Here is a 15,006-nt window from a genome sequence, read left to right on the forward strand (position 1 = left end):
CACAGCAAATTTAAATGACTCTACAAAAAAAAACCCACATCTAATTAATATACTTGGCAAAATATATTTAAAAGATGCAATGATCTGTTCAGAAACACAGCACACAGTCATGGGCCAGTGACATCACTGGACTTGGGAAGAGAGAATCTTGCAGTTTTCCTATGTAACAACAAATTTATTTCCTTTTTTTTTTTTTTTTGAGTTTTTTTGCATTTGTTTTTCCAAATCAGGATAGCTCCAAGAACTTTAAGAAACTCTTTGCAAAACAAGAGGCAGACAGTTCCACTCCTGAATGTTTTTGCTGTCCTTAGACATGGAAACACTCTTACAAGCAGTGGAAAGCTCACTTAATCAGGAATAGCAGAAATTTCAACCTACCCCTTCCACTAAATTCCTGGCTATTCCCAAAAGCAGCCAAATTTTCCAGTTTTGCCAGTAACTTTCAAGCTTCTGTTGATTTATAGGCCCCCGAGTGTTTTCTCTAACTCCTACATAAGTGGAGAAGCCTGACAAAAATGACTAGTAAAGCATATCAGCCTTTTCTAAAGCAGCACAGACTAAAAAGCAGATCTCCCAGCAATCTTTTGGAGGCACTACCAGCTTGCTGCTCAGCAGCCGAGGCAATGCACGACGTGTTTGAGCAGTAAGCTGTCCCTCACCACTCTCAGCCTCTCCCTGTGACTGTATCCTGTTGTCCACCCATTATCTGTGTGCTGCTGGAGTAGATGAAGCTACATCTCTCTTGTGGAACACTGAGCCACTTACCCCTGGTCATGGACACAATGGACATGGAACACTTGCCCGTCACAGTCATCACTGCATCAGTTTCTAAAGCCTTCCAAACTTCTTATTTTGCTTTCCTCTTTAGATGCAACACCACATTCAGTGCATTCACAGTTACTATGCCTGCTTCACTGTTTATACTTTCTGGCTCATCAGGCTGCTCTTTCCTGGGCATGCTCCAAAATACCTGTCAAAATGAGGTGCTCTAAATCAGTGTGCCAGCCAAAGGCTTAGGCTAAAGCCTAAAAATGAGGACAAGGTGCAGGTTTTCCATCACTGCTGCCTTGCCATGGGCATTTTGGGTTTTGTTCAAGGACAAACTATTGTTCAGCTATGGAAAATAAACCCTTTTAAAACTTTTTGAAAGCAGCTTAACACATAGATTTCTGACTAAAATAAATTACGGAGATTATATCTGAAAACTGTGTGCACTGAACATATTTTTCTGGTTAAATGAATTCAGGAATCACTTGTACTGATATGAGCCTTCTGCAATCAACCAAGCAGGTTGTAGAGCCAAAGGATATATTTCTGAAACAGAACAGAAGAAAAAAACAGTGCCAATGACTTGAAAGGAACTGGAACATCAAAGAAATATTTTCTCTTTTCTCTGAAAAAGTATAACTCAGGTAGATCAGTACACACATTCTATCTATTTTGATAGAAGGATAGCCAGGTATGAATAGCAGCTCATGGTTGTGGCAGGAGGGCTGAGGGAGGACACTCAGCTCCCAGGCAGTGGTCACTTGGAAGCAGCAGACAAAAGTGGATGTCCATCTCTCAAACAAATAGCTAAATACATGCATGCTGTTTACAGCTCACTGTGCATGTAAAGAAATTATTGTGTATTTTTCACAACCTATAACATAAATATAAGGCAATAAAACTTTGACACCATATTACCATATCATATACTGACCACAGCTTCTGAAAAACACATACATTAAAAATGTTAGAACCATTTCTTTGGGACAAGAGGAATCTTCATACCATACACCCAGCAGTTTATGCCTTTAAGGATAAAGACAAAAAATAAAATCCTTAGTTTGACATTTTTTCTATTTAAAACTCTATTTATCTTTGTTGCCCTCCTCCCATAGCTCTTCCATCTACCTATGAAAAAACTATTTACTTAATTATCAGGAATTTAAGCAACTAATCAGATATAGTTGTTACTATAATTTTTCTCCTATGCATTTTATTGACTAGTTTTGCTTTGTTGCTCCCCAACATTGTTTAAGCCATCTGTCCTAGGTATTGCAATTCAAAGTTATTGTTTGCCTGTACAGGGAATACAAAATTTTCAGTGGGAAAATTTCCCCCAGGCAAATTATTTTTTGAAATTATTTCAAATCAGTCAAAAATTTGAGGCAGTAACATCCCACAAATCCCTGCATTGACCATTTAACATCTGAGCCCAGAAGGCTTTCCACAATGCTCTCAACATCCCCATGGTGAGGAGCATCCCTCTTGGAGGCAGCTCCTCACCACAAAACAGTCAGTGCCACCAAACTGTCTGCCCAGAGCTGAAAATCCTCCATGCTCAGACAGTTGTCATTAAAGTCCTTGAAACAGAAGATGCAGTTCCAACTCTTAAACAAGAAAGAAAAAAAAAAAAAAAGAAAAAGAAAAAGAAGAAAAACACATTTCTCCATCAATTTAACTCCTTTCTGACTCGGGGATAAGCTTGTTTGAAGTTCCTTCATCACCTTCAATCACAGCTAACTGAAGTCCCCTGTATGTTTACAACCCTGTTTTCCACTTACAAAGCACAGCACCCTGAGACTGCACTGGAGTAAGTAATAAATGACACTACATAAAATACAATAATGACTAGAAGAGAACATGAAGGCAATTCAGCAATTGCTTAGTGAGTTCAAGGAGCACTCTTCTGACATCCTCAGCCACACATAATGATAGAGTTCAGTATCTTTTGTGCTCTAATGGGAATTATAAAAAAAAATTATTGCATTAAAAAATGCAAAAGAAGAGCTCACCTGTTATAAACATAGACCATGCTACAGGCAAGACTCATTTTTATATCATATTAACTAGAATATTATTGTGCTTATTACTCTAGTGGTAGTTCTTAATTGTAAAAAATGAAGTATGCACAACTATATACAATTATACTCAGTATTGTTAAATAATTCTTTGCTTCTGAGCAGGTGCCTGAACTTTGTGATCAGCAATGACTGAAGGCAAGGCACTGTGATCTGTCAGTGACAAACTCTCTTTTTTTCCTTAGCACACAGCTGTATTGCCATTTGCTCTCCTGGAAATCCTTGCCTTGCCACATCGTTACCCAGCAAAGAAGAAGGGATTGATCCTACTGGGATTTGTCGCTTTTCTGTATATCAGTTGGTAAGAATTTAAGTATGTTTTCTTCAAGCAATCTACTTTTTAAAATAAGGCCAAATGCTGTATTTGAGATTGAAAGTTCCCATCCAGACACATGGAGGTCAGCAGTCTTTTCTGCAGAGAAATAATTTAAACTTCAGCTGATACCCATGAAAACTATTCCCAAATGTAAGCAAGGCAGGTTTCTTCAAATACAGTACAGATCCTGAGACCTTACACAGTGTCTCCTGCTCTTTTAAGACCTCACAGGAAAGTAACTACATTTCCATAAATGCAGGGATAATTTGAGTAATTTCTTCTGGGCTGGAGTTTTTACTTCTACTGGTACCATCAAATTTACCTCCACTTACTGTCCTGCTCCCTGCAAAACCATCAAATCCTAAAAGGTCTGGGGCTCATGGGAGCAGGAGAGGAGTAAAACTCAGTTTAGTGTTTGACAGGGACACGTGGCTGGTTTTAGAAACTTGAGGCAGAAAATGATACTTGGAGCCAGGTGCAAACTGGTGGGTAGCAAGGAGGCATCTGCCCACCACCACCTCCCACCCCACCAGTGGACACTGCCCAAATTTCCAGCAATGCACCAGTTGATCCCCAGCCTGTTGGAGAGTCATCCTGAGAGAATAAACTAAATCTAATCAGCACCTCCCATACCTCATAGCCATCTCTCCACCTGCTCTGTGTGTGTGATGCACTCCTGAACTGGGTTGGCTCATTGCATCCTGGGTGCAGTGCCAGGATAAGGAGGCGCTGCCACCCCATGTAACTATGGGCAGCTGCCAGCACTTCTGAGGTCTCAAAGGATGCCTTATGGACACCCAACTCAGGAAGGGGGATGTATAATTTCAGGGTATGATGCAACTTTCCAGAGCTGAGGAAACGTCCAGGCTCTAGGGTGGAGAATATAGAACGTGTGTATAACAACAAGAGGATACTGGTCAGTGAGGAAGTGACTTGTCCTCATGCAAAGACTTCTGAGAAGGCACTGGAACTATGAGGAAACCCATCCTTTCCATTCCTACTCACCAGTTCTCATTCTCATCTAGAGACTACCTTCAGCCCAGTGAGGGAAAACCTGAAATAGAAAATAAACTGTTCAGATGAAACACTGGAGTGACTTGAAGACCATCAGAGTGGCTGTGGTAACAGGGGATTTCACTGATACATTACATAAGCAAATTAGGAACCATTTATTCTAATCCTGCCCAGAGCCTAATAGGATTACGACCATGGCTTCCTAAATTCTTTTTCTGTGTTCTGATTCACCCAGTTGCTTAACTCCAGCTTTGTTTTGCTTGTCTTATGACAACAGTTGGGTTTTACTGTCTTTGAGACCAGACTGCTCTTACAGCCATGTGAGCCGCGCTTTCCCCTGAAATCCCTATCAGCTGAGCAATTTCATCCCTCTATAGACATGGCTCATATCAGGACCTGAGTCCACACCAAAAGTTGAAGATCAACATCAACACTTTTGAGGCCTCCCAGTATCTTCTGTGGGTTGGTGCTGCATTGTGTTGCCGGAGTCCTGAGGAGAAGGTGGTCCCCTAGAGTGCTTGTCCCCTATGTGCCAGGGCCCTGATGACTGGATAAAAGGTATTAGGATGGTCAATACGGTTTTCAAATCAGCAAGGAACCTCCTGCCTGCTTTCTTTTTGCCTCCACTTTGTGGTTCCCTGCAAACCACAGACAACATCTTTCAACCAACAGAAAAATTTTCTGGCCCATGCACCAAAATCTCAACACACGTACATATTTTACTGTTGGTGCTACAACCTGGTGATTTAATAGCCCCATTTGGGCACCTTATGTTTCACAAGCAAGAGAGTCCTTCCTCCAAGCCTTTCCTTGGACTGTCACTGCCATCGCTGCCGTGCCAATGGGCTGAGAAGTGACTGCTCCCTCCAAGGCATCAGAGAAACTGAGCAGCCAGTTACACCTTGCACCAGACACCTGCCTCTGAGCAGGGTGTCACTGTGGCTTTGAACAGTCATTTATTTGGGTTTGAAAATACAGGTTGGAATGCTTCATATGAGACACACCAGCTAGCCAAATTGCATGAACATAAATTAGTTCTTTGTTATATAAAAGAAAGTAGGTTGTCACTCTGTTTTACTGTTGGAGGTATAATATAAAATGAGGAGTCCTGTGCAGTGAAAAACAGGCTGACATTTGCACAGGCTCCACTTAGCACTTGGATTCCAGTGGTTCTGCTCAGCCTCTCAGGGGCCTTTCCTGCAGGCATTTTTTTTCTTTTTTTTTTTTTTTTTTTTTTATTACTTAAGTGTTTCACAGCTCTGTTTGTTAGATGGAAAAATCTTGAATCATAAAAATGATTCAAATTATTCAAATCATCAAAATGTCCATGCATTTAAATATTTTCATGCTAAGTCCAGACAGCTCTACTATCAATCCCCTCCATTTCTATACTCTATCCCTTAGGTGAGGATAGTAAATCTTAATTTACAGGCAAGACAAAGCCACCTTTTTATGCCCCACTCCTTTCCTCTTTTACTAGAGAAAGGAATAAGCATCTTTTCAGCCTTTTTTTTTCTTCCTTAACATTCTCCCATTCCTCTATGTCATGACACACTTTCAGGATGGTGTGGTGGCCCATTTGTCACTTCTTTTCGAGGCATGATGCTCAGTGTAAGGTAGCAGGCTGGGTGACATCAGAAAAAATTGTGATTGCATTCCTATGTTAACACTGGTGGTGGAAAGTATGGCATAATCCTCAGATATGCTTCTTTTAAAAATAAAGAATTAAACTTTTTAGGACCATTTGAACCCAAAGTTGGTTTTAGGGAAGTACTCTCCTTGTTAAAATGGCACATCCTGATAATAATCAATGAAGACTTAGCCTATTTCTTAATTATTTACATAATCAATACAAATATAAATAATTTTATTCACAAAAAATATTCACAAGAAAGCATTTTCCCCTATACTTAAGATATATAAAGATCACTTTTATATTCTTTAGTCCAGGCATTCTCTATTAACCACTTGTATGAGCTATAAACAATGAACATATTACCAGTGAACTGACAGCCACTACAAGATATTTTCTGAGAAAATAAAAAAGGCAGAAAGAGAGGGCACAATTAGAAGAAATGAAACCCTATAAAGCAGGCATATTAATCTTCTTTCTTTTCCAAACCATGCTTTGCAAACAGTTCTGGCACAAAAGGGTGAAGCAACCACATCTGTTTCCCACCTAACCATTCCTATTCTTTTCTTCTCTTACAAAAGAAAAGCTGCTGGAGAATTCCCCTTGCCCTCTCACCTCCTGAAAACTTCTTTCCACTCCTCAAACAGTGGTCAACAGCAGGATTGAGACAGGGAGGAACAGCTCTGTGTCTCCACAGACTCTAGGGACATGCATAGGGGCTGAAAAGCTGTTGTATCTAAAGAGCAAACATATGTGAGAGCTTATTTGAATAAGCTTCACTTAGCATAGCCAAGTGCACATCCCTGTTCCTGAGCATTTTGCTATTTTACTGAGCTTTTACTGCTGTTAATAGCCAATGCTATCAGGGTGACAGAAGAATATTGTGTGCATTTCAACCTGCACTGAAACCCATCTAATTTAGCACTGGCTCAAGTGCGCTTCACAGTAAATAGCCCAAGTGCCGAGGAGATGTGTTTGACAGCAAGCTAATTTTCTCTGTATCAAGCCTGTTTTGATAACTCAGCCCCTTCAGGAATTGGAAATTTGAAGTGGTTCTTCTAATTGAATGGTCCTAACCAAAGGCAAATTCTCTCCTTCCTTGCCTAGGGTCCTGTGGATTTATACTGTAACAGGAGAGTGGGTATATCCTCTTTTTGCTTTGTTCAACCCCCCTGGACTAGCAGCCTTTTTTGCCGGTAGCTTTGCCATCATCTTTGCCTTATACAACTTCGGAGAGTTCCTCAACCGTATGATATGGGGTCAGTCCAAGTTTTCTTACTTATATACATATGAAAAAAATACCCCTGAAATGACTTGCTGTGATTGCCCAGGCAGGCAGGAAAAGGAAGGGGGCACGAGTACACTGGGGAAGGTGTTGGGGTGGTGGCATTTGGGTGTCAGATAGTCATTGTTGGGAGTCACCCACATGCTAACAAATAGAGAACAAATTGGAGCAAGGATCCCAACCCTACCAGACAAAGGTTAGACCAGTTTCTTCTAATTTGGGTCAAGAAGCACCTCTTGCCAGCATAATCACTGGATTTTGAATTCCTGCTCAAAGAAGGGTCCAGAGAAGACACATGTCCTGGGCTAAAACTCTTACACCTGCATTACATGTTGTTTGTCAGACTAGGGATTAGCAGCATTTACTGCAAATTTACAGGAATGTATCAGTGTATCCAAGCAAAAGCACCATGGCAGCAGCTCCATGACTAAAACAGCACTTTGGAAAGTTTTACAAACTGTTGAGAATTTTTCCCTTCTGCTTTAGAAGTGGTATAACCAGTAGTGACCTAAAAGAAAGTGAAAAGCAGCTTCCTTGGACATAATGGGCAGTTGGAGGGGGAAAAAAGCATAGTTTAGGAAAGCATATTTAACAAGTGGAAGAAAGAGAGAACTGAGGAAGCACCTTTGGGGGTTTGGCATGGGATACTATTATTGTTATTATTGTTGTTGCTATTATTGTTTCTTTCATTATTATTCCTTCTGGTTTCCTCTCCTTTTTCATTCAAGATTGAATTTTTGAGGATAAAAGTGTTTCTGTCAGGAAAACGTGTGTATTTTATTTAGGACAAATGTGGGAACATTTGCAATTTCTTAAACTAGCTTTCTGATTTAAGAAAAAACACTGCAAAAACACCTCTGAAAATAAATAAGACAACCTCCCTCTGTTCTCAGTGAACATTTGATGCCTGATCCATTTTGCAAAGTCTCATATGCCTGCCAAACCAAAGTCGAGTGTCTGTAGCTAGTCTCTCACCATCCATACTCAGCTACCTAACAGCAGCAGATTGGCTTTCAAATGTGCTGAATAACCAGCTTCACCACTTGCTACCTTTGCAAACAAGATGCTTGCTCTACATGTCCATGTTTGGAGATTTTGGCCACATTCTATTCTGCAAAAACATCTTATGAGATGAGGATTGCTGGTAAATGAAAACAGATCTGCAGCTTTTCTGCACTAACTCTGGTTTAAGAGGCATCATATATAAATAGTAACTTCTGCTAATCAAAGACCACACCATCACCACATGATAGCATTAAGTCTATATGAGATATCTGATACATTTATGTATCAGATTTTTTCATCACTGAGTACATATTAGTATTTTTAGGGCTGCATAAGCTGGAGATAATCAGAATAAAAATAATTTGATTTCCAATGTGTTAACTGATTGGACAAAATATTGTGCCAAGCAGAGATCAAATTAACTGCAAAAATTAGATGCATATTCAACAGCTGACTAAAGAAACTTGGGCAAGCACTCAACTTTACTGTGCACACAGAGAGGCTGAAAAGCACCACAGTTGTGGTAGCATGAATGTAACCTCAGAGTATGTATATAAACAATACACAATATTCTCCATTGATATCTGGTGTGCTCTTGCGATCCCTGGAGGCCTCATCTGTGTGGTGGGTCTCCCTCTCCATGCATAGTTGGTATTTTTCAAAGGAGCCACAAAATCCTGGCCTTAACAATTACATGGTGTTTTCATCCACGTGCAAGGCACTCCCCTTGAGTTACAGTTCCCCATGTTGATGCCAAGTGTTTTTACTGATCCACATCCCAGCTGTGTCCACCCAGGAGAAGGGTAGGACTTCCTTAAGCTGGTATCAATAACGAAGTCCCAATAAGCCTTGAAACATAGCCACAGGGAAGCTATTCCAAATTACAACGTGCCAGAGTTTTAATATATTCCTGACTGAGACAAATTTTTGGTTCAGCATTGCCAGAGAAAAAAGAGCTGCAAATTGAATGAAGACGCTATTCCAACATATCTTTGTTCCCACAGCAAAAATGGCTCCATGTACTTTTTTTCATCCTGCACTTTTCTCTCTCTCCTTCCCATCACAATAAGGCAGATGATGCAGTGGAAATGGTCATGCAGAAAACAAAAAAAAAAAAAAAAAAAGCAACCAAACAAACAAAAACCAACTTACCCCCCACAAGGCAAAACAATCATTGGTGTAGAGGACAGACCTCTTCATCTTTTCATACTCTCCACCCTGCCCACCTCTTCCCTCCCTCCCTTAAAAGATGAAGTATATGGAAGGGCACTTTTGATCTCTCATTTGCTTCCTCCTCATTGCCCAAAGGCAGTTTGGGTTACAAGTATCTATTAGGTTCCTATAGGCATACCTGAAAACACCTTGTCTAATAACACATGAAACCACCAAACAATTAGACCTAGAGGTGGTGGGATCTGACAAGGCAGAGCTCTCTGAGTGGGCTGCTGGCACCAGGATTCTCCCCAAAGGAAAAAAATCCAAGGCTGTTTCTTCTTTTTATTTCTTTCCCACTCAAATGAAGAACATTTGCCCAGACACCATTATTCAAAGGTGCAAGGAGTGATTTACAAACAGCTCCACCAGAGTGGCAAGCCTGACTCCCTTCTGGACTTACATCCTGTGGCAGACCGTAGGCTGCTAATGAAGCTTGTTCCACAGCACATCATGCTTCATACAGGCTCTTCCACACTCCCTTATTATCCCAGGCCATTATTATTTTTTCCTAAAACCAGCTACATAAATATTTACTCTTTTTCACACTTAAAGGTATATCTAGTTCCAACTTATTCCAAAGTCCATAGATAGCAGCTTCCAGCTTCAAGCAAGTAAGTGTTAAATCTATGTCCTGTGGTTGACCAAAAAGATGCAGGATCGTTTCTGAGAGCTGGAAAATCTAGGCTGTAGAATAATATAACCTTTATTTTCCTTTTCAGGATGCCAGACCCTAAATTCATTTTATTATTTATAGACAAACTGTTTCATACAGTATTGGAGGTTTTAAAAATGTATTATCTCTCATGTGCCTCTCCTCTCCTTCCCCTTGCACAGTTGGATTGGTGGTAACTAAGGCAACCCAGCTGCACAGCCTGAGAGGCACAGAAAATAGTACCAGTAATGACTTCTTTTTGTTTTAAATCCCAGAGCTTCTAGAGTGCAAGACAATGTTGAGCAATAGAGAAACTCCAAAGAGGATAATTTGAAACAATGAGCTGATTCTTTTACTGCCATACATTTACCTCAGCCAAGAATTTGGCTGCAGGATCTGAGTACCAAAGATGAACCGTGCGATAGTTTCTCCCCTTCCTGATGGGTGGAAAACATCACACAGGCAACTGATCTCATTTTTTTTGACCAGTCAAACTAGAATCCTCAAAAATAAAGCAAAGCAGTGCTCGCTTGGGGTTTGCTCTTGTTGGGACAATCAGATCCTTGGCAGAAATTTGGATCAAAGTTCTCCACATCAGACAGAGTAACCTTTCAAGTGAGGTCTCTTATCTAGAACTTGCATTTGAAGATGGAGCACATTCATTTGTCTTCCATCTAACACATCTGAAAAAAAAACCAAAATAACATTCATCAGCTGCTTCATTTCAATACTCTGAAATGCAGCTGGAGAGGAGCTATAGCTAGCAACAGCTACTTGCTCTACCAGTGATTGAAAAGCCTCCTGATGCTTTTGCCCCTACTTGCAAAATTTTGTAAGCCTAAGGCCTCTCCCAGAGAAATGCTTATCCCCACATGGTGGAACTGTTCTTTGGGAGAAGGAAAGGGGGCTGATTGTTAGAGTGGACAGCAGCTCCAACAGACCCCCCTAGATGTTTGCTGTCCACCAGAAGGGAAAGCTTTGGCTAGCAGATGACTGAGAAACACTGTCAGGGGCAAAACAAAAATTAAAGATATTATAATGCAAGGGGTAAGGCAGCTCAACAGGAATAAGAGACATTGCTTTGAGGAAAAAGAGAAAACTTATTTTGGAATACCTTTCTCATGCTCAGTGCAGAGATGGATGCACTCTTCCAGATCTTCTGTGAGCTCTTAAGTATCTCGGGAAGACACTGCTGAAACCTATTTACCTAAGGCTGAAATAAAGTTAAACAACAATCTTCCCTTTAGTCTGTTTTTCAAAGTTTTTTTGGAGTACTTTTGCATTCAATGCATTTTCCAGAATCATATAACATATTTTCACAACTGATTATTTTCTCTGAGTTTTATTTTTGTATTTATGGGCTTTTGAAACCAAGCTCCCTTAATACCCTGTAGCCTTGGGAAATCCAGCCTATGTGACAGCTCACAAATCTGTGCAATACAAAGCAATACTATAATAAGATTGAATTCTTGATGCTGTCATTTTTCCAAGCAGCTGTTGAGATTGCAGAAACCCGAATGGCAAATAAAGGGATGCAAAGGGCAACTGTGTGGGGTATGAAGCCGTGCTACCATTGTACTGGTACAGGCTTATCAATGGCAGTTTTTGTATGAATGTTAAAATGTTGATGTTCTGCACATAGTTATTACTCCAGACACAGGTTCCACTTTTTGTTATTACAGTATCCAGGAGGGATTTTTTAAACTGAGATTCCTTTCCAGAGGATTTGTTGTATCATGCAAAGAATAAGAAGCCAGAGTCTATCAATTCCTTTCAGTGACCAAATAATGTTTATATCCATAATTTCACTATATCCCTGATGATGAATGGAACTCAGATTTTACAGAGTTTGCAGACTAAATATGAGTGTTTACTTTTGACTCACCCATTTCTCCTAGCTGTAACACAAGCCTGTGATGGCACACTTATGTCCTTTATATTTGTCACTCCCCAAAGCTGCAGTTTATCCCGCAGGCAGAGATGACTGACTATGTAAAGGAAACCTGCACTATTTGTCACAGGTCCTGTTTTTTTGCTGATAAGTCTATCTGGTGATCCACTGGAGGCAGACTGGATCAGAGCCTCTCACAAACCAGGGCTTACAAATTCATTAGTGGAGGCCAGATATTAAGAAGTGGTGGTTAACACACTGGTTCTGGCCTGCCAGACTATTTCTTTTCTTTGTGGTTTGGATTTTTTTTCCCCTCGGCCATAAATATCCATTTGGTCAGTATACACCAATACAATACACCAATTAGGGTTTCAGAGCCTCTGAGGTCCATGGACAAGGAAAGATCATTTAGAGGATAGTTTCCTATGAGTGAATGATCATCGGAGGGGAGGAAGAGAGGCTGAGACAGTGTGTTAGAAAAAGCACCCATAAGCAGATGATTATTGCCATACTGGGTGCCCCACAGTAGCACAATAACTGGTACTTCAGAAAGCTGTGGGATTTCTGTAGGCCCTGTGCTGTCCTGACCATCCATGTGAGGATCCTCCAGCTCTTCACATGTTCTTACAACAAGCTAGGTTTGCTTGGGAGCAGATACTTTCTCCCACTGGCAAAACACAATTATTCTCAATGGGTGTGGCCCATCTCAGATTTCAAATAATTCCTCAATTGTTGAGTAATCTGTTACTTGCTGGGTCCATCCCAGGCTCAATTGGCTTCTGCAGTACTTAGCATTAGCAGCTGGTCCAAAACATGCACTCCCAGATGGGTAGAATTCCCCAGGGATGTTGGGAGGCTGGGGCCAGTTTCACATTCTCCCCATCCCTGATGTGCAAAAGGACTTCTCTGTTGTGCTTTCCCCCTTACATCCCAATAATGCCTTCTCCTCTGTCTCCAAACAGGAGATTCAATAGTAATACTGGACCACAAGTGGAAAGGCAAGTGAATCCTCCTCTTGAAGCCAAACAGTCTCCCATAAATGCTGAAGCCATGAAGTAGAGGAAAATAAATGTAGCTGTGATAAATCCTTTCTCCAATGCATTGCAGCTTCTGGTGAAGCCATTATGACATCAGACATATGCCAAACTGGTGGAAAATAGGAAATGTTTGTCTCTAGCATGATAACTCTGCAACTGCTATGAATAAGAAAATTGTGTGTTCATCTGTTTACACAGATTTCTCATCTGTTGCACAATGTATGTGAGGATGTGTCCATGGTTAAAAGTTGTCACTGGTAAATGCACTCCCTCATGAGCCTCACACCACTCTGTAAAAGACCTGTGAATGCAAGCCAGCTCTTGTTTGGATTGCCCTTCATCAAGTCTAGAAAAAATTAAGAGGAGAGATAATTTTAACAGTGCTGTGACTTCCAAGCTAGCTAGATAACAAATTGGGCTAACAAGCACTGTAACTAGAAATGTCTGCTCAGTAAGTTCACCAAGGAGCTGGGTTCTTCTAATGAGAAACTTTCTGTAATATTAATATGCTTATATTGTGCTTAATATCTCCCCTCCATTTTAACAGGAAATCTGAAGGCAACAGTTTCTTCCTTTTTCTTGGTTTCAGTTAATCTCGCAGCAGAAGTAACCTAATTATACTGACTGTATGATTGCTTTGACAGAAAGCATGTTAATTTAAAGCACTGTTTAACATAAAGCTGCCTGCCATATAATTACACTCCATTCACATGTTTACTAATTTTCCTCAATATAGTTGATTTCTGTTATTAGCCTCAACATTTTGTTAACATCCAAAACACTGGAGATCTGCTTTGTAAACTCCAATAAACATGCAAAACTGAGAGTAGCACAAGTGTTCCTTAATGGTCAATGTGAAAAAGAAAAATCTCTCTTATTATTACTGCATTCAAAGAGGATTTGAAACTAGTTGAAGTACTTAAATGTCTAACTCTGTCCTCATTGCCAAAACTCCTCGCTTAGAGCTACTGTGCATGCTGTTCACCGGGGTGTTATTTTCACCTTTCAAATGCTGCGGGAGCTCAGTAAAAACAAAACACATTGTAAGCTGTCTGTGAGCAATAAAAATATAATGTGTATACATAAGATTGTTCTTCTCATGTGTTAAGCATCTGATAAGAATTCTAATCTGGGAAGTTAACATGCTAGGCCTAGACTGTAAACTGAGTGAACTCAATGAGAGATGTGCATGCTTTCAGTAGTTCCCGGATATCTAGATAGCTCACTCCAGCTAACTTTGCAAGTTACAAAGTTACACACTCTCCCTCCTTTTGTTGAAGCTGAAAGATGCTGGTCAAAGGAAATATATTGGAGAGACAGACGGAAAAAAAACATGGAGGGAATTAGGGAAGAAGATAAAGTTATGGAAACTCCCTGTACAGGTTTGTTGGGTATTTTAGTCTCTACCTCTCTTCTTTTTAAATTCTTTTATTTTGTACTGATACTCCAGTACAACGAGTTTAATTTTCAGAAACTCAAAACGAAGCCTGGGGCCCAGCACAGAGGGATAGGTCTTTCCATTTCCAACCAGAAGAGCTAAATGGCAGACCCCACCTTCAGCTCCTGCTCACACCGGGGATACCTTTGGGATCTGACGTAGCGACTGACCTGCTGGTCTACAGGGCTTTTCAGAGAATCATGGGGAAGGTTGTTGATTTCTTTGAAAAGTGCTCAGAAGAGGCACTTCTCTCTGCTACATCCTGTATGAAGAGAAGCTGGATTCCAGTCATGCACTTTGGGAAAGCAATGAGGAATGCCTGTCCTCAAAATACAGCTGCTGGGATCTTGGATTTGCTTTGTTTCTTTTTCTCATATCCACAAAGCTCTGAAAGGAGGAAAATGTGTCACTGCTCACAAACCAACATTTTCCCTGTGATTTTTCAAAAGGCTGAGACACCCTGTGTAAGGATCTGGCCTTGACGACATTTACACCAGATTTCTCTTTCCAGTCCATCAGTCTCTCTCATTTCATTTTAAGTATGCAAAGTCAGTCAGAACTGTTTATTTATAGCCATCGATGTTCATGGCTGTATAAATTAGCTGTTATTACTGAAGGAGGTACCCACCCACTCGCCCAGAGCAGCTGCACAGGAGCCCTTTCATGCTGCTCCA

The 15,006-nt window shown here is 40.6% G+C and overlaps 1 protein-coding gene across 1 annotated transcript in view; it reads left to right on the forward strand.

Moving 5' to 3' along the window:
* The window catches only part of ADTRP (androgen dependent TFPI regulating protein), a 29,492-nt gene extending 16,629 nt beyond the window's left edge, over positions 1–12,863 (forward strand). The window contains exons 4-6 of the mRNA XM_031504175.2: positions 3,032–3,147; positions 6,917–7,068; positions 12,820–12,863. Of these exons, the coding sequence (XP_031360035.2) occupies positions 3,032–3,147; positions 6,917–7,068; positions 12,820–12,863 (312 nt within the window). The remainder of the gene's footprint in view (positions 1–3,031; positions 3,148–6,916; positions 7,069–12,819) is intronic.
* Positions 12,864–15,006: the final 2,143 nt, after the last annotated feature.

This window comes from Lonchura striata, chromosome 1 (assembly GCF_046129695.1).
Source record: "Lonchura striata isolate bLonStr1 chromosome 1, bLonStr1.mat, whole genome shotgun sequence".
NCBI lineage: Eukaryota > Metazoa > Chordata > Aves > Passeriformes > Estrildidae > Lonchura > Lonchura striata.